This window comes from Trachinotus anak, unplaced genomic scaffold (assembly GCF_046630095.1).
Source record: "Trachinotus anak isolate AG129_WGS33_773 ecotype Australia unplaced genomic scaffold, CSIRO_AGI_Tana_v1 ptg000044l, whole genome shotgun sequence".
Classification (NCBI taxonomy): domain Eukaryota; kingdom Metazoa; phylum Chordata; class Actinopteri; order Carangiformes; family Carangidae; genus Trachinotus; species Trachinotus anak.
Window position 1 is genome coordinate 20,603 of NW_027273895.1, and position 23,098 is coordinate 43,700.

The 23,098-nt window shown below is 41.0% G+C and overlaps 2 protein-coding genes across 3 annotated transcripts in view; both read right to left on the reverse strand.

Moving 5' to 3' along the window:
• Nucleotides 1-5,696: 5,696 nt before the first annotated feature.
• Nucleotides 5,697-10,593, reverse strand: LOC139615247 (histone-lysine N-methyltransferase 2D-like). 2 transcript variants are annotated; one of them, XM_071473054.1, is made up of 3 exons: nucleotides 9,080-10,593; nucleotides 8,813-8,985; nucleotides 5,697-8,612 (listed from the first exon to the last, which is right to left on the reverse strand). In XM_071473054.1, the coding sequence occupies exon 3, from the start codon at nucleotides 7,923-7,925 to the stop codon at nucleotides 6,330-6,332; it is 1,596 nt and encodes a 531-aa protein (XP_071329155.1). In that variant the 5' UTR covers nucleotides 7,926-8,612; nucleotides 8,813-8,985; nucleotides 9,080-10,593; the 3' UTR covers nucleotides 5,697-6,329. The 2 variants fall into 2 exon arrangements, with proteins under 2 accessions (XP_071329155.1, XP_071329154.1); XM_071473053.1 differs by having other exon boundaries at nucleotides 8,813-10,593.
• Nucleotides 10,594-20,988: 10,395 nt separating this feature from the next.
• The window catches only part of tgm8 (transglutaminase 8), a 28,265-nt gene continuing 26,155 nt past the window's right edge, over nucleotides 20,989-23,098 (reverse strand). The window contains exons 15-16 of the mRNA XM_071473018.1: nucleotides 22,815-23,047; nucleotides 20,989-21,194 (exon numbers count right to left, since the gene is read on the reverse strand). Coding sequence (XP_071329119.1) covers nucleotides 22,900-23,047 — 148 coding nt within the window. The 3' untranslated portion in view covers nucleotides 20,989-21,194; nucleotides 22,815-22,899. The remainder of the gene's footprint in view (nucleotides 21,195-22,814; nucleotides 23,048-23,098) is intronic.

Sequence of the window (23,098 nt, forward strand, 5' to 3'; positions counted from 1 at the left end):
CACCTGCCACCGCCCTCGCAGAAATGGCCAGGACAGGAAGTTGTCACAGTGGGCGGGGCATAGATCAGCACGTCATGAAAAAAAAGAAGGCTACTAAATGAGAAGGTGGATTATTCCATATACACATCTACGGGATTTCCACATTCTCATCTATTACCATTTAATAGATTAGAAAGTGGGATATTCCATATTCTCGTCTATGGGATTTCCACATTCTCGTCTATATTATTGACCAGTCAATAGATTAGAAAGTGGAATATTCCACATTCTCATCTATGATACAGCCCTAAAGAAAATAAGTCTTAAAGAAAGACATACAAATGACATGATTTTAGCAAACTTTTATTTGTTTTTTTGACATCTGAATGAATACTTTTGCCAACCAACCTTTGCTAGGGTTAACCATCACCCTGAATAATGTCTGCAAACACTGAGAAACACATGATGTTAACTAAAACATATAATTCACTGTGTGAAGTAAAAGGAAGGGAGGGAGGAGTGAAATCGTGACTCCCATTCAATCCAGCTGTCCAGCACGGGCGGGCCTCGAAGGCAGAATATGGCTTTGACTGTGGCCCCATACTGGCAGCTGCTAATCACCACTCTTGTGCCCTTGTTCCTCCCCACTGCTGCTGCAGCTGCTGCTGCTCCTCTCCCTGCTGCTCTTTCTTCTTCTGCTGCTGCTGCTCCTCCTGCTGCTGGTTCTCCTTCTGCTCCTGCTTCTCCTTCTGCTGCTCCTCCTTCTCCTGCTGCTGCTTCTCCTTCTGCTGCTGCTCCTCCTTCTGCTGCTCCTCCCCCCTGCTGCTGCTCATCCTGCTGCTCATCCTGCTGCTCCACCTGCTGCGTCTGCAAACAAAGTAGGGCACGCATGCAGCAGGACGGAAAATGATGTTAAGGTGATGGATGAGAATATGGAATTACACCGAGTAATTCCAAATTCTAATCTACATATCAGAACATGTGTTTCCCAATTCTGATCTACAGCGTTAGCGTTAGCTCATAAACTAGCATGTCCTGAAAACGACATTTTAACACATGAAAAGGCAGTGGAAATCGGTAAACAATAACAAACACATGCTACATGAAGCACAGGCATGAAAAACAAGCGTTTCCAGTTGCAAAAATATCAACTTACCCTTCAATAAGTCCGTACACCTGTCGAGCCACCTTCACCTGCCACCGCCCTCGCAGAAATGGCCAGGACAGGAAGTTGTCACAGTGGGCTGGGCATAGATGAGCACGTCATGAAAAAAAAAGAAGGTAATAAATTATCATATGGAATTAAACCGAGTAATTCCAAATTCTAATCTACATATCGGACCATGTGTTTCCCAATTCTGATCTACAGCGTTAGCGTTAGCTCCTAAACTAGCATGGACTGAAAACGACATTTTAACACATGAAAAGGCAGTGGAAATCGGTAAACAATAACAAACACATGCTACATGAAGCACAGGCATGAAAAACAAGCGTTTCCAGTTGCAAAAATATCAACTTACCCTTCAATAAGTCCGTACACCTGTCGAGCCACCTTCACCTGCCACCGCCCTCGCAGAAATGGCCAGGACAGGAAGTTGTCACAGTGGGCGGGGCATAGATCAGCACGTCATGAAAAAAAAGAAGGCTACTAAATGAGAAGGTGGATTATTCCATATACACATCTACGGGATTTCCACATTCTCATCTATTACCATTTAATAGATTAGAAAGTGGGATATTCCATATTCTCGTCTATGGGATTTCCACATTCTCGTCTATATTATTGACCAGTCAATAGATTAGAAAGTGGAATATTCCACATTCTCATCTATGATACAGCCCTAAAGAAAATAAGTCTTAAAGAAAGACATACAAATGACATGATTTTAGCAAACTTTTATTTTTTTTTTGACATTTGAATACTTACTTTTGCCAACCAACTTTTGCTAGGGTTAACCGTCACCCTGAATACTGTCTGCAAACACTGAGAAACACATGATGTTAACTAAAACATACAATTCACTGTGTGAAGTAAAAGGAAGGGAGGGAGGAGTGAAATCGTGACTCCCATTCAATCCAGCTTTCCAGTACGGGCGGGCCTCGAAGGCAGAGTACGGCTTCGACCGTAGCCCCATACTGGCAGCTGCTCATCCCCACTCTCGTCTCCTTGCTCCTTGTGCTGCTTCTCCTCCTTCTGCTGCTCCTGCTGTTCCTCTCCCTGGTGCTCCTTCTGCTGCTGCTGCTCCTCCTTCTGCTGCTGCTGGTTCTCCTTCTGCTGCTGCTCCTCCTTCTGCTGCTCCTCCCCCCTGCTGCTGATGCTGCTCATCCTGCTGCTGCTGCTGCTCCACCTGCTGCTTCTGAGCTCTGGCCTACCCCCCCATTTATCACTACGCTGAATCCAACGGTGCCACTCCCAAGTTTCTACGAGCTACCGTTGCCGAGATATGGCCCTTGACTTCTTGATATGTTTGAAAAAAGTTGACAGAAGATAACAGCACTTTTCACTGATGCTTTTGAGCATGTTGAGGGCATTTAAAATTTTTCTCGTGAAAAACTGGCACTCGCCTTGCCTTGCCTGACATGTGGGATTAGGGTTAGGGTTAGCCATAGACTTTTACCTAACCTAACCTGCCCCTTACTTTGAGTTCTTATCTGAGTTCTCAGGCTTTTTATCTGAGTTAGTTCTCAACACAGATAAAGTTATCATAGTGGGTGATTTTAACATTCATGTAGATGTTCAATGTGACAGCCTGAGACATGCATTTCATTCATTATTAGACTCAATTGGCTTCTCTCAGCATGTTAATGAACCCACTCACTCTTTTAACCATACCCTTGTTCTGGTTCTGACTTATGGGATTGACATTGAATATCTAACAGTATTTCCCAGAAACCCTCTTTTATCTGACCATTTTCTGTTATCATTTGAGTTTTCAGTCATGGACTAAACAGCATCTGGGAAAAAAATACATTACAGGAGGTGTCTCTCTGACAATACCGTTAGCAAATTTAAAGAAAGAATCCCATCAGTACTTAGCCCACTGCCATGTATCAATGCAGTAGGGAATAGTTCTCTTAACTTCACATCCGCACAGGTTGATGATCTTGTTGACAGTACTGTAGCTTCACTGCGTGCAACTCTGGATGCAGTAGCCCCTCTGAGGAAGAAGGTAGTGAGTCAGAGAAGGCTAGCTCCATGGTACAACTCAGAAACATGAGCTTTAAAGCAAAATTCAAGGAAGCTAGAAAGAAGGTGGCGTTCTACTAACCTGGAAGGATCTCTAAAGGCTTGGAAAGACAGCCTATTAGCGTATTAAAAAGTCTCCTTAAAGCTAGAACATCCTATTATTCATCATTGATAGAAGAAAACAATAATAATCCCAGGTTTCTGTTCAGCACTGTAGCCAGGCTGACAGACAGCCACAGCTCTGTTGATCCATCTATTCCTTTAGCCCTCAGTTGTAATGACTTTATGAGCTTCTTTACAAATAAAATTGTCTCTGTTAGAGAAAAAATTCACCATTTCCTCCCCACAGCTGGCTCAGATGTACTGTCCAGTTCAGCAGCCTCAGAGCCCACTGTAACTGGTTTATATTTTGACTGTTTCTCTCCTGTACATCTCTCTGAGCTTGCTTCAACAGTTTCCTCATCTAAACCATCGTATTCCCAGTCTCACCAACATATTGTAGGCCACACTGTTTACACATAATTATATATACACAGTTTTTAGAGAATATATTTCCTTGATTTAGAATTTTAAACACTCTTTCATTGTGTGGGTTAGATATCCAAGATCGTTGTCTGAAAAAAACTCCGTTATGTCTGACTCTGGGCTTCACTAGTGGTTTGATTTTTGCTCTGACCAGAAGGTCCTTTAAGTTTTTATTCTTTCTGAAAGCTTCTATAATTCTAGAGTCCTGTAAACCTTCTCTCCCTTCTATCATCTTGTCAAACTTGTTTTTAATTGCTCTGACCAAGATGGGTTCAAATTTGTGGCATCATAACTTCTTATAATAACCTTTCATTTGTACTGGAAATCAACTCCCCAGCTCCCACTTTTCTTGAAATATCAGACTTTGAAATACTTCCACACCTTTCTTTGATGAAGCAACCTACAGGCTTCCAAATGCAATTGAAATCAGCCTGCTATCTCCCCCTGTCTCTGAGATATCAGCCTTTGAATCACTTCCAGATTCTCATCTATGACTTCCACATTTTCATCTATTGTATGGGAATTTGGAAGTCATAGATGAGAATCTGGAAGCACTTTGTGCTTTGATAACTCATCATTGCATGTTCCAAGGGCGATGGGGGCACCTTTCTTTGGTGAAGCAACCTACAGGCTTCCAAATGCAATTGGAATCAGCCTGCTATCTCCCCCTGTCTCTGAGATATCAGCCTTTGAATCACTTCCAGATTCTCATCTATGACTTCCATATTTTCATCTACTGTATGGGAATTTGGAAGTCATAGATGAGAATGTGGAAGCACTTTCTACTTTGATAACTCATCATTGCATGTTCCTAGGGTGATGGAGTCACCTGTCTTTGATGAAGCAATCTACCAGCTTCCAAATGGAATTGGAATCAATTTGCTACCTCCCTCTGTCTCTGAAATATCAGCCTTTGAATTACTTCCACATTTTCATCTATGAATTCCACATTTTCATCTACTGTAAGGGAATTTGGAAGTCATAGATGAGAATGTGGAAGCACTTTCTACTTTGATAACTCATCATTGCATGTTCCTAGGGTGATGGAGTCACCTGTCTTTGATGAAGCAATCTACCAGCTTCCAAATGGAATTGGAATCAGCTTGCTACCTCCCCCTGTCTCTGAAATATCAGCCTTTGAATTACTTCCACATTTTCATCTATGAATTCCACATTTTCATCTACTGTATTGGAATTTGGAATTCATAGATGAGAATGTGGAAGCACTTTCTACTTTGATAACTCATCATTGCATGTTCCTAGGGTGATGGAGTCACCTGTCTTTGATGAAGCAATCTACCAGCTTCCAAATGGAATTGGAATCAGCTTGCTACCTCCCCCTGTCTCTGAAATATCAGCCTTTGAATTACTTCCACATTTTCATCTATGAATTCCACATTTTCATCTACTGTATTGGAATTTGGAATTCATAGATGAGAATGTGGAAGCACTTTCTACTTTGATAACTCATCATTGCATGTTCCTAGGGTGATGGAGTCACCTGTCTTTGATGAAGCAATCTACCAGCTTCCAAATGGAATTGGAATCAGCTTGCTACCTCCCCCTGTCTCTGAAATATCAGCCTTTGAATTACTTCCACATTTTCATCTATGAATTCCACATTTTCATCTACTGTATTGGAATTTGGAATTCATAGATGAGAATGTGGAAGCACTTTCTACTTTGATAACTCATCATTGCATGTTCCTAGGGTGATGGAGTCACCTGTCTTTGATGAAGCAATCTACCAGCTTCCAATTGGAATTGGAATCAGCTTGCTACATCCCTCTGTCTCTGAAATATCAGCCTTTGAATCACTTCCACATTTTCATCTATTGCATGGGAATTTGGAAGTCATAGATGACAATCTATGTATTTTTGTATCTTTGTATTTTTTTTCTCTCGCCCGTAGTTTGTGCTTCTCCTCTCTCTCCCTCTCTCTGTCCTCATTCTGCAGGTATATTTCTGCCTCTGGAGCAGCAGGATCCAGATCCACCACCACTACTACTACTACTAAGTGTTTTCTAAAATGTCTTCAATTTATCAATACTCAAAACAGGAGGCAGATAAAAAAATAAAAAATAAACCATGGAAATTCTTGTTAGAAACATTTATTTGCATGAATACAACAAACTTTTTTTTATGCTGGGATGTTTTCAATTTTTTAAAGAAATAAATACATAAAGCACCAGCATACTTAATAATATTGTTGGAAAAATTTATTTTTTCTTGTATCTCATTTTTTGTTTCTTTCTACAACTTTTCCAGCTGTGGATTTTTTCAGCAAGTACAAATAAAAAAATAAAAAAATACTGAAATGCAATATTAATAATTGACAAAATAATAATGAATAAATTAAAATTACGATAAGTGAACAAAGGTGTCAGCATAATTTAAAGTACAAAATGTTTGAAAATTAAAAAAAAATTATTAAATTAAAACTTTGTCTTACACAGCTGTGAAACATGAATAGGGACATGTAATACAGACACTGAATCTGTAAAACCTTTTTGGAACATTTTTAATAAAATTTCTGACCTTGAGGTGCATAATAGGTAAAACAAAAACAAGGTGGTCCATGACTTTAACTAATTAAACATGTCAAACATGAATCAACAAAATTGATAAAACCCATCCTTTAATACCCATCAACTGAGTCAAACAGGGCAGGGAGAGTTAACCACCACCCTTGGCTCTCCTCAGCTGAGGTTTCTTCCACGCAGTCAGGCATCTGCTGGAGTATGGGCTCAGGAACACAACCCGGGTTCTCCACGGGTGGGGTTTCTGGCATCTCATCTGCTGGGGTTTCTTGCACGCAGTCGGGCATCTGCTGGAGTACGGGCTCAGGAACACAACCCGGGTTCTCCACGGGTGAGGTTTCTGGCATCTCATCTGCTGGGGTTTCTTGCACACAGTCGGGCATCTGCTGGAGTACGGGCTCAGGAACACAACCCGGGTTCTCCACGGGTGAGGTTTCTGGCATCTCATCTGCTGGGGTTTCTTGCACGCAGTCGGGCATCTGCTGGAGTACGGGCTCAGGAACACAACCCGGGTTCTCCACGGGTGAGGTTTCTGGCATCTCATCTGCTGGGGTTTCTTGCACGCAGTCGGGCATCTGCTGGAGTACGGGCTCAGGAACACAACCCGGGTTCTCCACGGGTGAGGTTTCTGGCATCTCATCTGCTGGGGTTTCTTGCACGCAGTCGGGCATCTGCTGGAGTACGGGCTCAGGAACACAACCCGGGTTCTCCACGGGTGAGGTTTCTGGCATCTCATCTGCTGGGGTTTCTTGCACGCAGTCGGGCATCTGCTGGAGTACGGGCTCAGGAACACAACCCGGGTTCTCCACGGGTGAGGTTTCTGGCATCTCATCTGCTGGGGTTTCTTGCACGCAGTCGGGCATCTGCTGGAGTACGGGCTCAGGAACACAACCCGGGTTCTCCACGGGTGAGGTTTCTGGCATCTCATCTGCTGGCGTTTCTTGCACGCAGTCGGGCATCTGCTGGAGTACGGGCTCAGGAACACAACCCGGGTTCTCCACGAGTGGGGTTCCTGGCAGTCCCTCAGGTGGCTGCCTTTTGAGGAATGGGGGTGCTGGCACACTTCCTGTGTTCATTGCAGGTACGTGGTCAGGCTGGCATCGTGGTTGGTTGAGCAGGTAGTTGGTTGCACGCATTTTGTTCAAAAAATATTCTGCAATGGGCTCACTCAACTTGTCAACATGTACAAAACACTTGGAAGGTGAGACAATATGTAATTGCAACCTCTCTGGCACTCCAGATTGCCTTAATGCAGTTGAGAAAGCCAGCCTCTTCTTACACTTGGAAGACTCAGTGTGAGGAATTTGAACTGATAGGAGCTCCTCCTCTGACAATGAGGAAGCCTCATCGTTGGGATTCACACTACTTACATGTGAAGCCCTTTGATGTTTTTGACGCATGATCCTCATCTCCTCAGAAGACAATGAAGAGCTCGACTCAGGTTGATCGTCTAAGATGGGTTCCTCATCGTCCGAGCTTGTCTCCGGTGTGTCATCGGAGGACACTGAAGACCTTGAGTCAGGTTGATGTTCGAAGGAGGAGTCCGTATCGTCAACACTGGTTTCATCATCTTGAGCGGGATTTGCAACAGCTCTCTTCAGGGCTTTCAGTCTCAATTTCCTTGTTTCATACCCTGTTACTTTATCTGGGAGGGCCACATAAAACCTATCTGCTGTCTTGGGATCATGGCACATAGATTTTGCTACCCGGTTTTTCTCCTTTTCAGTGAGGTATGTGTTGGCCTGGAAACCCAAATAAAGAATTAAAAAATATATGTTATATGAAAATAGCCTATTTAGCAACTGTGTATCAACACCTTCAATCAAGGCTTTGAATAAACTTATGACAGCTGCTCAACACTCTCAAAATGTGTGTACACCAAATTTGGTAATTCTAACTACGTGTAAACATCAATGTAATCTCACTTCCAATTGGACATTAAGGATCCCAACTTCCAAATTCTAATCTGTGGTCGAATCGCAAACTCCAAATTCTAATCTGTGGTCGAATCGCAAACTCCAAATTCTAATCTGTGGTCGAATCCCAAACTCCAAATTCTAATCTATAGCTGAAACCCAATTTCTTAATTCTAATTTTTGGCCAGATTCTAATTTATATCAAAATCTTACTTGAGTAGAGATGCTGCTCCGGATCTTGTTGAAGGTGACAGAACCCTTCATTCCAGAGTCAACCCAAGCCAGATGGAGGAAGTTTGAGGGTTTCACAATCTGCTTGCCCAGTACTGTGTGGAACACATAATCGCTGTCCGAACCTTGAACACAGCACTTGCCTTTGGTCAGGTGTTCAAGCCACTTAAACTCCTCCTTGTTAAGGCACAATGCAGCTTGACCAAATGACCGCACGGTTTTGTGTTCACCCACCTTGGGGAAAAAAATACAGAAAATTAGCATATTTCTCTAGATAGGTGGACTATAAATGAGCAGGGGAAATCACCAAATGAATGGTGTATCTAGCCTATGTGACAATGACATGTTGACTTAAAAGTAGATGCTAATGTTAATTTAACTAATGAAATGTTTAACACTTGCCCCCCCCCCCCGACTCCTTTAAAAATACTAACCAGAACTTGGAACCTCTTGCCATCACTCCATTTCTCAACGTTGACAACACTTTCCTTGGTCATGTTAGTGAGTACAACGGATCTGTGTCCAGTGAGGATGCACAGGTACCCCATGATGTAGCCCATGAGCTTAGAATGTTCATTCAGCGGAGCTTCATCGCTGGCCAAGCTTTCTACAATATACCAGGATGTGTAAAAAAATATATACAGATTAAGAATGTAAACTACTGAAGAGGGGACACAACATGAATAATGAAGTTTACTTACTAAACAGTTGAGGAATTCTTTGCTTGGCAACCCTCATGAATGCTTTTTCCTGGACTGCTTCAAGCTGATTGTCTGTAAAACAAAAACAGTGTGACATGTTCCACAAAATTAACAAGGTTCCAAGTCCAAATTTATTTAGATAGCAAAATATATACAGGATGTACAATTAGATTTTTGGAAAACAGCTAGAAGACATTGACAACATTTACCTGTCTTGTTGCGCAACACCTTCTGCCGGTGGACAACCACTTTTTTTTGGACGTCAGACTGGATCCTCCTCATCTCGTACAGAATTTTTGTCAAGTCTTTAGCTTTGAGCTTACTAGCTGCATGGAATGAATTTTCAATATGTTTGAAGAACATGATGACATTGGTCATCATGCCTTTTATTGTTGTTGGTGCATAGCCCTTGCTAGTCAGGTACGTTGGCCATCTATGGAAACAGGTAAGCAATTACAAGTGACTACATCTCACTTCCAGTTTCACCACCAAATTACCTCCTGTGGAATTCAAAACATCATACATCATAATTTGGTAATCATAGATAAGAATTCATAAGTACCTTGCAATTGGATAACTGAAAATTATCATTTTTGGGTGAAGAAACATATGGCAGAAAAGAATACTTACGTGCGTAATTTATCCATTTGGTTTAGAAACCTTAGATCATGGGAGATGGCGTTGAAAGGTAGGCCAGCAGCCATGTAGAGGCAAAAGCGATGAGCATGACTGGAAGACTGCCGTGCATTGTCCCTGTCCTTAATTCCTGTCCGTGGCCCAAGGCGAAACTTCATAAAGTCTTCAAGAACCTTTTCTGCATTAAAAAACAGTAAATATTAGTTGTATAATCCCCCCCCCCCAAAAAAAAACAAAGGTAAAAAGGGAAAGAATCAATTAAATTTAACTGTCTCTCTTCTCTCGCCCTCAAATTTTAATTGAAAAAGAAAGGAAAATGTACCATAGAAACAGTTGGTCTTCTTTCCCTTTCCTACATGTTCCCTTTTTTGAGCTGAAAGAGGTGGTTCAGGGATTATACTGTTGGATGTCTGTGGCTGCGCTGTCAATAAAAGATCCACCTTTTGTTCCAGCTGCTGCAACCTGGAAGCAAAGTGCGCACACTTGCAGTTGCATGTGCAGGCCTTTGACACTGAACCACTCAAGACTTCACTCCCGTCACACAAGTTCCCCTGCAGGCTCAATGATTGAAGCTCGCTGTTACAGGACGGGCGATCAGTGGACCCAGGCAGAGGCATGGAAGGGAGTTGGTGACTCTGAGTCATAGAGGAGTGACTGGAAGAGGAGTTGTGGGACCCAGAAACAGGGGTGGAATGGAGCGGGTGACTCTGACTCATAGAAAAGTGACTGGAAGAGGAGTTGTGGGACCCAGAAACAGGGGTGGAATGGAGCGGGTGACTCTGACTCATAGAAAAATGACTGGAGGAGGAGCTGTGGGATCCAGAAACAGTTGTGGGGGTGGAACATTTGTGAGTGAGATTGATTTCAGAGTGTGGACAATCTTCCAAGGATGAATCGGTTAAATCAACTTTCAACTCCAGATATGCGTCATTCTCCTCCTGCTGGCATCCCAATCCCTCTTGCTCGCACAACTGTTCCTCATCAACGAGCTCCTCAATCGCTTCCTCACCAATAACCGGAACATAATCCTCTATAATAAAGTAAAATTGAGTTAAATTGGAAACTGTGGTTCCAAATTTCAGTATATATCACATCATTTTTGGTGGCTACAAAAATGCCCCAAAATAATTACACAGCGCAAAGCTGAAGTTTCATTTGTATATAGTTCATCTGAAAATTTAATAGGATATGATGATGTGAAAATACCAAATTCATTGGTAATCCCAATGTCCAACGAGGATACAATTGGCGTATCAACACTGGAACTCCGCAGCTCAGCAAGCTCTTTCACAATGGCAGATCTCTTGGCCTGCTTCAAGATTGGTTCTCGTTCCTATTAATATAAAATGGCTTTTTATCCTAACATTGAACTAACTTAAGATGGAGAAAATGTTACATATACAACAGATCTTACATAAGTTTTGAATATAGTTACCTCTGCTAACATAAGGTGTACCTCGTGCAAATGCTTATCAAGGCGGACGAGTCCTCTCTTACCACATAATTCGCAGTCCAAGCTGCTTGTAGTTCTGTGATAGGAAATGAAAAACAAGCGAAAGCTGCAAGCAGTGATGAATGGATCCTTACACTCCTGCACCCCTCGGGAGGGTTTGTAGAATGCCAGTCAAAGTAGTTTCAAAAGGTTAATCAAATAGTAAATTGTAATGTTAAATGTGACCATGAGGTGGTGCGATGGCTATAACCAAATATTGATATGCAAATGTGTTCAGGGGGGGACTATTATGAAATATGTATTGGCTCAGGCCCTTACGAGTCCTGTAAAACCATGAAAATAACATAATGGGGTATCTATGTGTAAATATAAAGAAATATTATTCCCAATCTTACCGTGCACTCCCATACTTCATAAGAAGCTTTAACTCCTGTGCATTTGGAATGGTGTGGGAATAGGTAAGATGCTGCTTTAAGTTGGTGTAGTTGCCAAAACAAATTCCACATATTTTTTTGCTCTGTGGATAATTAATAACACATCAAATTAAAGCTCTGCATTCTCAGCAAACTATCATAAAGCACACTACCTATTGATATCTACTTACCATCTTGCCAAACAGGTAATGTAGAACATGTATGCCATTTATAGGGGTGTTCTGGAATTTGTTGGGTTATTGATGACTGCAAATTCCAGGAGTGGCAAAGGCAGAAACATAGAAAACACGACAACAAATCAACTCAAAAATAATATATATTTAATGTAGCTAGACAAATAGCTTCATGTTCCATATTTCAATCTATGTATTAAGTGACATAGATTGAAATTTGAAAATAAAAATGGACAATTCCACATTTACATCTATATCACATTGTTTTCATGTTCTACACAAAATGCATTAAAAAGTCACTTTTTAAAAGTTCAAAAGTGAATAAAAACACTGATAAAAATGACATTGCGATGTTAAACACTGAAATAAGGCATAACTAGCAAGTTTTGACATGTTTTTTATGAGAAAATTTGTTAAATTACAGAGCTAACTTACCATGTGGCTGATGCTGGTCCTTGTGCCTGTTGACACAGGAATTCCAAGTTTTTATATACGTGACATAGATTGAAATATGGAGGCAACAAAACGAAACAGATGTAAATATGGAAGGAAGGTTTTCCTTCCCATCACCTGAACTACTTAATGAAGGAGGACACTGAGGGCACTGTTGCATTCACACAATCCAGGCCTTTCAAGCTAACCATCTCCTGTGCCTCTATCACATTTGGTTGCAGAGTTTGCTCCAGAACAGTGCCACCTATATGGTGCTGGCATATGTGATACAGCTCACTTGGCCCACATCTGTAGCCCTTTCCGTTGCCGAGTTATGGCGAGGATATGAATCAATAAAAACATAGATACTTGGGACCAGTTCCATTCTACTCAGCTCCCTCTAAAATGTATACACATCAAATTTGGTGACTGTACCTACACATGAACATCATCAAAAATTCACTTCCAACTTCTACATTCAACTTCCAAATACCAACCCCCCCCCCTTCTCAAGTTCTGCAAGATTGGACATATGATGAGCTAGAGCCACATTTGCATGAAAGCTGGTGTTCCTCTGGTGGAGTGAGTGTATTTTTGTGTCTGTGGGACAACAGGAAGTGCCCCAAAATTGGTGCCAAACTTAGTAAGGTCGCCTGCATTAAATAGATGTAAATATGGAGGCGGGAAAACGACATAGATGTAAATATGGAATTATAATAGATGTAAATGTGGAAGGAAGGTTTTCCTTCCCATCACCTGAACGACTTCATGAAGGAGGACACCAAGGGCACCGTTGTGTTCACGCGATCCAGGCCTTTCAAGCCAACTATCTCTTGTGCCTTTATCACCTTTGGTTGCAGAGTTTGCTCTAGAACAGCGCCACCTAGATGGTGCTGACATATGGGATAGGCATCTGTGAGAACTTTCCAATGCTATTTGTCCCTTGTCCCTCACTGCTTCCTTTAAGGAGATACAGCACTTAACGAGGTGAAAAATGTCCAACTTTGGCAGCTCCTAGCTCTGGACAGAAAGGGCCTACGGCTTTGGTTCAAAGACACTAGGATTCGGCTTCCCCAGACCTTTCCGACGATGCCTGGCTTGTGGCTCTAGCACCGAGTATGTCCAAGTAGGGCCCATTTGCCTGCTTTGACCTGAAGGTCTAAGGCCCTATGGGTCTTGATGGCCTTTGTGAGTTTGGGGGCACTTTGGAGCTCCAAGACAAAACAATGAGCTAGAGTGCTGATTCTGACATATGCGATACAGCTCCTTGAGTGCTTTCGGGAGCAACTTGACCCACGTCCGTAGCCCCTTCCGTTGCCGAGTTATGGCCTTTTAGGTTCCAGGTCAAGAGGTCACAGACAATCGGGGCCTATTCAACCAACATTTTGGGGCCCTATTTGGACATATGATGAGCTAGAGACTTGTAGCCACATTTGCATGAAAGCTGGTGTTCCTCTGGTGGAGTGAGTGTATTTTTGTGTTTGTGGGACAACAGGAAGTGCCCCAAAATTGGTGCCAAACTTAGTAAGGTCGCCTGCATTAAATAGATGTAAATATGGAGGTGGGAAAACGACATAGATGTAAATATGGAATTATAATAGATGTAAATGTGGAAGGAAGGTTTTCCTTCCCATCACCTGAACGACCTGAACGACTTCATGAAGGAGGACACCAAGGGCACCGTTGCGATCCAGGCCTTTCAAGCTAACTATCTCTTGTGCCTTTATCACCTTTGGTTGCAGAGTTTGCTCTAGAACAGCGCCACCTAGATGGTGCTGACATATGTGATAGGCATCTGTGAGAACTTTCCAATGCTGTTTGTCCCTTGTCCCTCACTGCTTCCTTTAAGGAGATACAGCACTTAACGAGGTGAAAAATGTCCAACTTTGTCAGCTCCTAGCTCTGGACAGAAAGGGCCTACGGCTTTGGTTCAAAGACGGTAGGATTCAGCTTCCCCAGACCTTTCCGACGATGCCTGGCTTGTGGCTCTAGCACCGAGTATGTCCAAGTAGGGCCCATTTGCCTGCTTTGACCTGAAGGTCTAAGGCCCTATGGGTCTTGATGGCCTTTGTGAGTTTGGGGGCACTTTGGAGCTCCAAGACAAAACCATGAGCTAGAGTGCTGATTCTGACATATGCGATACAGCTCCTTGAGTGCTTTCGGGAACAACTTGACCCACGTCCGTAGCCCCTTCCGTTGCCGAGTTATGGCCTTTTAGGTTTCAGGTCAAGAGGTCACAGACAATCGGGGCCTATTCAACCAACATTTTGGGGCCCTATTTGGACATACGATGAGCTAGAGATTTGTAGCCACATTTGCATGAAAGCTGGTGTTCCTCTGGTGGAGTGAGTGTATTTTTGTGTCTGTGGGACAACAGGAAGTGCCCCAAAATTGGTGCCAAACTTAGTAAGGTCGCCTGCATTAAATAGATGTAAATATGGAGGCGGGAAAACGACATAGATGTAAATATGGAATTATAATAGATGTAAATGTGGAAGGAAGGTTTTCTTTCCCATCACCTGAACGACCTGAACGACTTCATGAAGGAGGACACCAAGGGCACTGTTGCGTTCACGCGATCCAGGCCTTTCAAGCTAACTATCTCTTGTGCCTTTATCACCTTTGGTTGCAGAGTTTGCTCTAGAACAGCGCCACCTAGATGGTGCTGACATATGTGATAGGCATCTGTGAGAACTTTCCAATGCTGTTTGTCCCTTGTCCCTCACTGCTTCCTTTAAGGAGATACAGCACTTAACGAGGTGAAAAATGTCCAACTTTGTCAGCTCCTAGCTCTGGACAGAAAGGGCCTACGGCTTTGGTTCAAAGACGGTAGGATTCGGCTTCCCCAGACCTTTCCGACGATGCCTGGCTTGTGGCTCTAGCACCGAGTATGTCCAAGTAGGGCCCATTTGCCTGCTTTGACCTGAAGGTCTAAGGCCCTATGGGTCTTGATGGCCTTTGTGAGTTTGGGGGCACTTTGGAGCTCCAAGACAAAACAATGAGCTAGAGTGCTGATTCTGACATATGCGATACAGCTCCTTGAGTGCTTTCGGGAGCAACTTGACCCACGTCCGTAGCCCCTTCCGTTGCCGAGTTATGGCCTTTTAGGTTCCAGGTCAAGAGGTCACAGACAATCGGGGCCTATTCAACCAACATTTTGGGGCCCTATTTGGACATACGATGAGCTAGAGACTTGTAGCCACATTTGCATGAAAGCTGGTGTTCCTCTGGTGGAGTGAGTGTATTTTTGTGTCTGTGGGACAACAGGAAGTGCCCCAAAATTGGTGCCAAACTTAGTAAGGTCGCCTGCATTAAATAGATGTAAATATGGAGGCGGGAAAACGACATAGATGTAAATATGGAATTATAATAGATGTAAATGTGGAAGGAAGGTTAAAAATTTGGTGCCCTCTAGCACCCACATTAAAAAAACATTGGTGGGAGGGAGGCATACGCCCGCGCTCGTGCCGACCGGGGCCTTCCGAAAATGTACCTCTTTTTATTCTAGGACAAAGTTGGGGATTTGCCCATCCCCCATTCACCTCAGGGTAGCAGACACTCAAAAAAAGCTTGAAATCTCCTGGAGCAGTGTCCACGAGCTGCCCAGATGGCCCTTTTCCAACATATTCAGATCTAGCTGAGCTTGAGATATGGGATAGGTCTTAACGAGAGGCATGCTGTGTGAAATCTTGATTGACCCTGGTTGTAACCTTGATCCTAAAAAAGGTCAAAGTTCACACACAAATTTCAATCTATGAGTGTATCCAAGTTCCAAAAATGAATCATTTTCCATTATAATTTCTCACATCTTTGCCACGCTCTAACGTTAAGGGGAAACCACCTGGAGGAATTCTGTCGAGGGGTCAATATTCACTACACAGTGGGCAATATGTGACATTAGTGTGAGGTTTTTCTGTGCGCTTTTGTCACTAAGAGTTGTCCCATCTAAACCATGACCCACTTATGTCGTAGACAGGTCAGAGTGGTCTGTGATGCACTTTCTCCCGTGTTCCTAGCCCCTTCCTGTCCCATTTTACAAGGACTGAAATTTTTTTTTTTTCAAGTTTAGCGCCCTCTAGCACCCACATTAAAAAACATTGGTGGGGGGGAGGCATACGCCCGCACTCGTGCCGACTGCGGCCTTCCGAAAATGTACCTCTTTTTATTCTAGGACAAAGTTGGGGATTTGCCCATCCCCCATTCACCTCAGGGTAGCAGACACTCAAAAAAAGCTTGAAATCTCCTGGAGCAGTGTCCACAAGCTGCCCAGATGGCCCTTTTCCAACATATTCAGATCTAGCTGAGCTTGAGATATGGGATAGGTCTTAACGAGAGGCATGCTGTGTGAAATCTTGATTGACCCTGGTTGTAACCTTGATCCTAAAAAAGGTCAAAGTTCACACACAAATTTCAATCTATGAGTGTATCCAAGTTCCAAAAATGAATCATTTTCCATTATAATTTCTCACATCTTTGCCACGCTCTAACGTTAAGGGGAAACCACCTGGAGGAATTCTGTCGAGGGGGTCAATATTCACTACACAGTGGGCAATATGTGACATTAGTGTGAGGTTTTTCTGTGCGCTTTTGTCACGAAGAGTTGTCCCATCTAAACCATCACCCACTTATGTCGTAGACAGGTGAGAGTGGTCTGTGATGCACTTTCTCCCGTGTTCCTACCCCCTTCCTGTCCCATTTTACAAGGACTGAAATTTTTTTTTTTTTCAAGTTTAGCGCCCTCTAGCACCCACATTAAAAAACATTGGTGGGGGGGAGGCATACGCCCGCGCTCATGCCGACCAGGGCTTTACCAAAATGTACCTCTTTTTATTCTAGGACAAAGTTGGGGATTTGCCCATCCCCCACTCACATAAAACAAGCTCAAAGTTTCCCAAAACAATGTCCAGGAGCTCTCCAGATGGCCCTTTTCCAACATATTCAGATCTAGTTGAGCTTGAGATATGGGATAGGTCTTAATGTGATGCAAATTTTGATTGACCCTGGTTCTGTGATGAATTTTCTTATAAGTTCTTTGCTACTTCCTAATTTTTGTACATTTGATGGTCCATTACTTCAGGGAGGACCCACACAGAGATTTGTTGTAAGTTTGGAAACCTCGAGGTCCCACATGAAAAGACATTGGAGGGCGAAAGGTGTACACCTGCTCTTGCCTGCATCTCTTATTGTCCTATGATAAAACTGAATATTTGCCATTACCCAACCCAAATATGACTTTAGACAGAATATGTGGTGAAAGTGGGAGTAATTGTATGTTTTTTCAGACTTTAAATGACTTCAGGGGGAAAAACAAGTTAAAATATGCAATTTAGGGTTTTACATGGATTTACTGAATAAATAGATGAAAATGAGTAACATGGACTTAAATAATGGAATGGCACAATATTGGAAAAAAATGTGGAATCTTATGTTATACTGCCATCTACTGGCCGAATTTCCACTTCCAAATTTACATTTCAAATTGGATCAAAAATGTGGAATTTGAGTTTTTTTAAAAACCAGATTCACGTCTGATAGATGAAAATGTGACTTGGAATTATGGAATTCTTCCATTTTCCATTGTCCGTCAATGAGAAACCCCTAACCCTAACCCTGACCCTAACCCTGATCCTAACCTTAACCACACCCTCTCTCTTGCCTAACCCTAAATTGGGTTTCTTGCCTAAACCTAAACCCATCCCGTATTCTTACCCTAACCCTAACCACTATCTTTTTAATCCCTAATCCTAACCCAATCCCAGTCATTTATTTCTAAACCCTAACATTATAATTTAATTGGACTGTTAAAAACAAATTGATAATTTGATTTAAAAACAATAAATAATTACATTAAAATTACAATTAATTTATGAAATTTATTATTAGAGATTTAAAAGAATATTAATTAATGGGAATTAGGGATAAAAATATAATTTAAATTCATGAATTGGCTATTATAGGGTTAAAAATGGGTTCAAAAGGTTAAAAAAAGTTGAAAAGTTAAAAAGGCGAATGAACATTTAAAAAAGACGAACCAAATTGAAAAAGCGAAACTTAAGAAACCGGGCGGGTATAAAAGGCGAAGCAGGAGGGAGAAGCTCATTCTCACCCTAGCTCTCGGAGCAGCAACATCTTTTGCAGCCAGCTCTCGATTGGATATATTTTATTTTTATTTTTTGTGTGTGCCTTTGGCCTGAGGAAGACTTAAGTAGTCGAAACGTTGCCTGGAGGCACACGTTCATGTAAGTTAATTGTTTTATTTTATTTTTTACAAAGAACTTAATTAAAAAAGTCTTTTTAAAGGCTAGTTTTTTGTTAGTTTATTAGAGTTCATCCTTCTCAAGTGGAGAAGCGTTTTTTGTTTATCCTTTTATTATTATAAATAAATAAATAAATAACAGACAGTTGATTTCATAGTTTTTTTATTATTATATATCTACCTTAAAACGAAAATTATTATATGAATACAAAGCCTAAAATACTTACCTGAAAGAAAGAAAAAAAGAAAGAAAAGGAATAAGGAGAAGAGAAAGGAAAAGAAGGAAAGGAAAAGGGAAACCAAAGTACTTACCAGAAGATGGACGGAGGCTGGACTACGGTCCGCTACGGCCGTAGACGCCGGGAGGCCAATCGCGGCAGGGTCCGGTTTATGGATGGGGGTTACCCTGGGTGGAAGGACCGTGCACCTTCCGCTTTCTCCAGCTGGAGGGGGCGGGTTCCTAACCCCAATCCTAACCCTAACCCTAACCCTTTTTTATATATTTTATTATATATTTTATTTTTTTATCTTTTTATTTGGTTTTTCTTTGCCTTAAATAAACACCAAATATAGTGGCATTTTGATTTTATTACAAACATGTGGATTTTTTACTTACTTGAACTTGATTGAGAGTCTATTTGGGCCTAGGGCTACATTTTATTTAGGATGGTAGGAAAGATGCTAATTTTAGTCGAATTATATACCTAACCTGAACCATAAAGGAGACCAACTATGGTGGAATTTTAAGTTTATTAAAACCATGTGAATTTTTTTTCTTGTTTGAATTTAATTGAGAGTCAATTTGGGCCTAAAGCTACATTTTATTTATGATTGAAGGCAGGATGCTAATTTTAGTTGAATTATATGCCTAATCTTAACCATGGGTCACTGTTGGTACATGCCTAATCTTAAAAATTTTTTTTATATATGCCTAATCATAACCACAAACACTTGGTGCCTAAACCCAACCAGATTTTTCTTTTTATATGCCTAAACCCAACCAGATTTTTCTTTTTTATGCCTAATCCCAACCAAGTTGACCTTTTGCACCTTGACCTGTAACCCCAAAACCTGGTCTAGACCCTAACCATAACCATAACCCCTGTGTGAACTTTAACCCTAATCTCTTCTAACCCTAACATCTGAATAATTTCATGCTCTAACCCTATTCAACTCATATTACCAAAAATAAATAAAGAATTACATAATTTATTCATTTCTAAAAACAAATAAATAAATAAGTAAATAATTAAAGTCAGGATGGGCAGATAAAATAAGTTAAAAATTGATTAATTTCATGCTCTAACCATATTCAATTCATATTACCAAGAACAAATAAATAATTACATAATTTACTCATTTCCAAAAATAAATAAATAAATAAATAAATAAGTAAATTCATGATTGCCAGATAAAATAAACTAAAAATGTATTGCTTCATAAAAATTAATTGATTGAATTCATGATTGGCAGGAAAAGTAAGCATACAATTCATTGACTTCGTAAAAAAACTCAAAACTAAAAACAGGATATAATTAATTAGATGATTAACTTAATTCATAATTGGAAAAATGAATTAGCTTTCATTTTAAAATTCATGATTGGATTAAAATAAATAAAAAACATTCAGTCCAAAAATTAATTTTTAAAAAAAAGTTCATATGGATTTAGATGTATTAACTAAAAGAGTTGGAAGATAAATAAATAAATAAATTCATAATGAGCATGAGTTAACATAGTATTCCAAAAGAGGTTTCATTCGTAACGTATGTAAGGGACATGTCTGGGCATGCAGGGGAAAGTGAAACTTAAGGAAAAGTGAAACTTACCGAAGGCTGCAGAGGGGGAGGGCATAAATAGACCCACAGAGCAGCTCTGCATCATTCCTGCTTGGACCAGCACAGAGAGAGGACGTGAGAGCCTGCAAGCCAGCTTTTTTGATTTTTGTTATTGTTTTCATTAAATAAGTGTGCCTGCGCCTGAAGAAGACCCATAGAGGGTCGAAACGTCGCGACACAGGCACATATAAATTTTGAAAAAAACACAAGCACAAAAAAAGTGAATTAAAAAACAAATTTATTTCAAAACAGAAAGTTTTTACGCCTGATACAGGTTGTTTTCAGTTCATTTTTTTGTTTAATTCATTTTAATTCATTTCATTTCATTAAAAAACCAAGATTGGTGGGAAGATTTTATTTTTTTATTAATAAATAACAAAGGCGAAACCAGACAGGACATCAAAAAAACAACAACAACAGAAATACATAAGCATATACGAACAAACATATACATAACAACACACAAAGATAAACATACAACAACATACATACAACAACAAGAACATGGATGACGGTGGCGAGTGGACCGTGGTCCGCCACGGGAGACGAAGGGGAGGTCAAGGGTCACGCCATTGGGACCAAGGGCGTGGGGGGAACTGGGGGAAGGCCCGTGCACCTCCTGGCCCAACAAGGGGACAGGCCAAACTCTTTGTTCCTAACCCTAACCCTAACCCTAACCCTAACCCTAACCCTAACCCTCTACAACCCTAACCTCAACCATCCCTTGACCTTTGCCTAACCCCAACCCATCATGACCTTTGACCCAACTCCAATATCCCATTTTAATCATCCCTTTCAGGGAGTTGAGCTGGGCGACACTCCTGCAGGGTGTCTGTGATGGAGTGTGCATGACTCGGCCACTGCTAGTCAGTGGCCGAGTAAATTTTATCTCTCCTAACCAGGTTCCATGGGGGTGATGGAGCTGTCTCGGACAGGATGATGATGGACTGCGCACTTAAATTTGGCCGCCTTCGGCGACCAAATTCAAACTTGTTTCCCTAAACACCAAAACCCAACAAGAAGTTTTTAAGGGAGACCTATTTATTAAATTTTTTTTATATTTTATCTTTTATTTTTATGGGTTCTCATGTGCCCATGCCCCTCGTAGCACTCTTAAGAGTGCTGCGTTTTTCAGCTAACCTAACCCTAAAATGCAGATGATTTCTTATGCGATCTTAAAAAACCGATAAACACCAGATGGACTTTAATACCTCAACCAAATATTTTATCCTAACCATAACCTAAAAACGTTGACGATTCTTCATCCTATCCGTACGGAATTTCTCAAACTAGGAACTTGCTCGGAACAGATTGTGCAAAAAAAAATTCAAGAATCCCCCTGAGGAAAACAGCACTAGGACACTGCTCTAGAATAGTTCCCCTCCCCCTCCCTTCTCTGCTCTTCCTTCTTCTTTTCTCCTCTAATATGGTTCATGTTAGCAAGTGGGAGTCGGAATGGGGACTGACCTGCGTCGGCCCGTGCCTTGCCCTGGTCATCCCAACAACCTAGTCTGGCGTTGGCCAGATAGGGGGAGACCTTGAGTAATTTTCTACTACACCTAACCCTGGCCCAACAACGGGACAGGCTAAACTCTTTTTTCCTAACCCTCACTTTCAACAACAAAATTAATTAATTCTAAATTCCAATAAAATTAAGAGGTAACAATTAAAAACAATATTTCAATTTTATTTCATAATTTTAGTACTAATATGGACTAAAATTTTAATTTATTCATTAATAATTAAAAAAAAAAAATATATATATATATATATATATATTTTTTTTAATGGTTATTAAGAAACTACAACTAAATTCATATATGGTCAATTACATTGGGTGAAGTGGGGAGGAAAGGGTTAATAAGAATTCATGGCAAAAAAGAAACTTAAGGAAACAAAAACTTAAAACTAAAACAGAGGTTATAAATTGAGAGCCAGAGAAAACCTTCTTCATTTCCATTTAGATTTTTTTACCAAGAGCCTGACAGATATAAAAATGGTGTTTTTTCATCATATTTCATCTTTTTCAATTATTTTGTGTACCTTGGCCTGAGGAAGACCTACCATAAGTCAAAACATTGCCCATAGGTGCACAATTAAATTTTTTGATTTATTCATAAAAAATAAAAAATGAAAAATAAAAAAAAGTTTAAACAAAAACAAACAAAAAAAAACAATTAATGAACTCTCTGAAAGAAACTTTTGTTTCATTTTTTCTTTTTATTTCATTTTTTCAAAAAAACTAATTACAGTTTAATAAAAAATTTATTTTTAAAGTTATTATTAATAGATAACAAAGGCTACAAAAACAAACAAATTTAAAAAACAAAAGGATGCTCAAAATGAGCAGCGCTGAGGATGGGTGGACTGTGGTGCACTACGGTAGGAGGAGGGACCACCGTCAGCGCACCTGGGATCAGGGGTGGGGGGCTGGTGTCCGGGGGAAGGACCGTGCATCTCCCTTCTCCAACAGGAGGCGGGCTCAGTTCCCCTATCCTAACCCTAACTCTCACCCTAAAAAAAAGAAAATAACATTAAATGTATGCCTTTGACATTTTATTCCTGAGTAAATGACTGTTACTGTGTGATCCTGAGTATTCAGGGTATGACAGTAACAGTGCTGCTGGCCTTGATGTCTCTGAAGTCAGCACAGTCGAAGTCGACCATGAGAGTCTTCACTCCACTCTTGTAGGGATTAAAGAAGACCTTGATTCGCACTTGTTTGTTTGGCTGCAGATCTGGAAGCCTGTGGAGAACACAGAGATGGATGCGAAGTTCAACATCTACTTTCATCTGC

Bases quoted from the DNA above. Each gene is read 5' to 3' on its own strand.
- LOC139615247 (XM_071473054.1), bottom strand. From the start codon at position 7,925: ATGTGCCATGATCCCAAGACAGCAGATAGGTTTTATGTGGCCCTCCCA.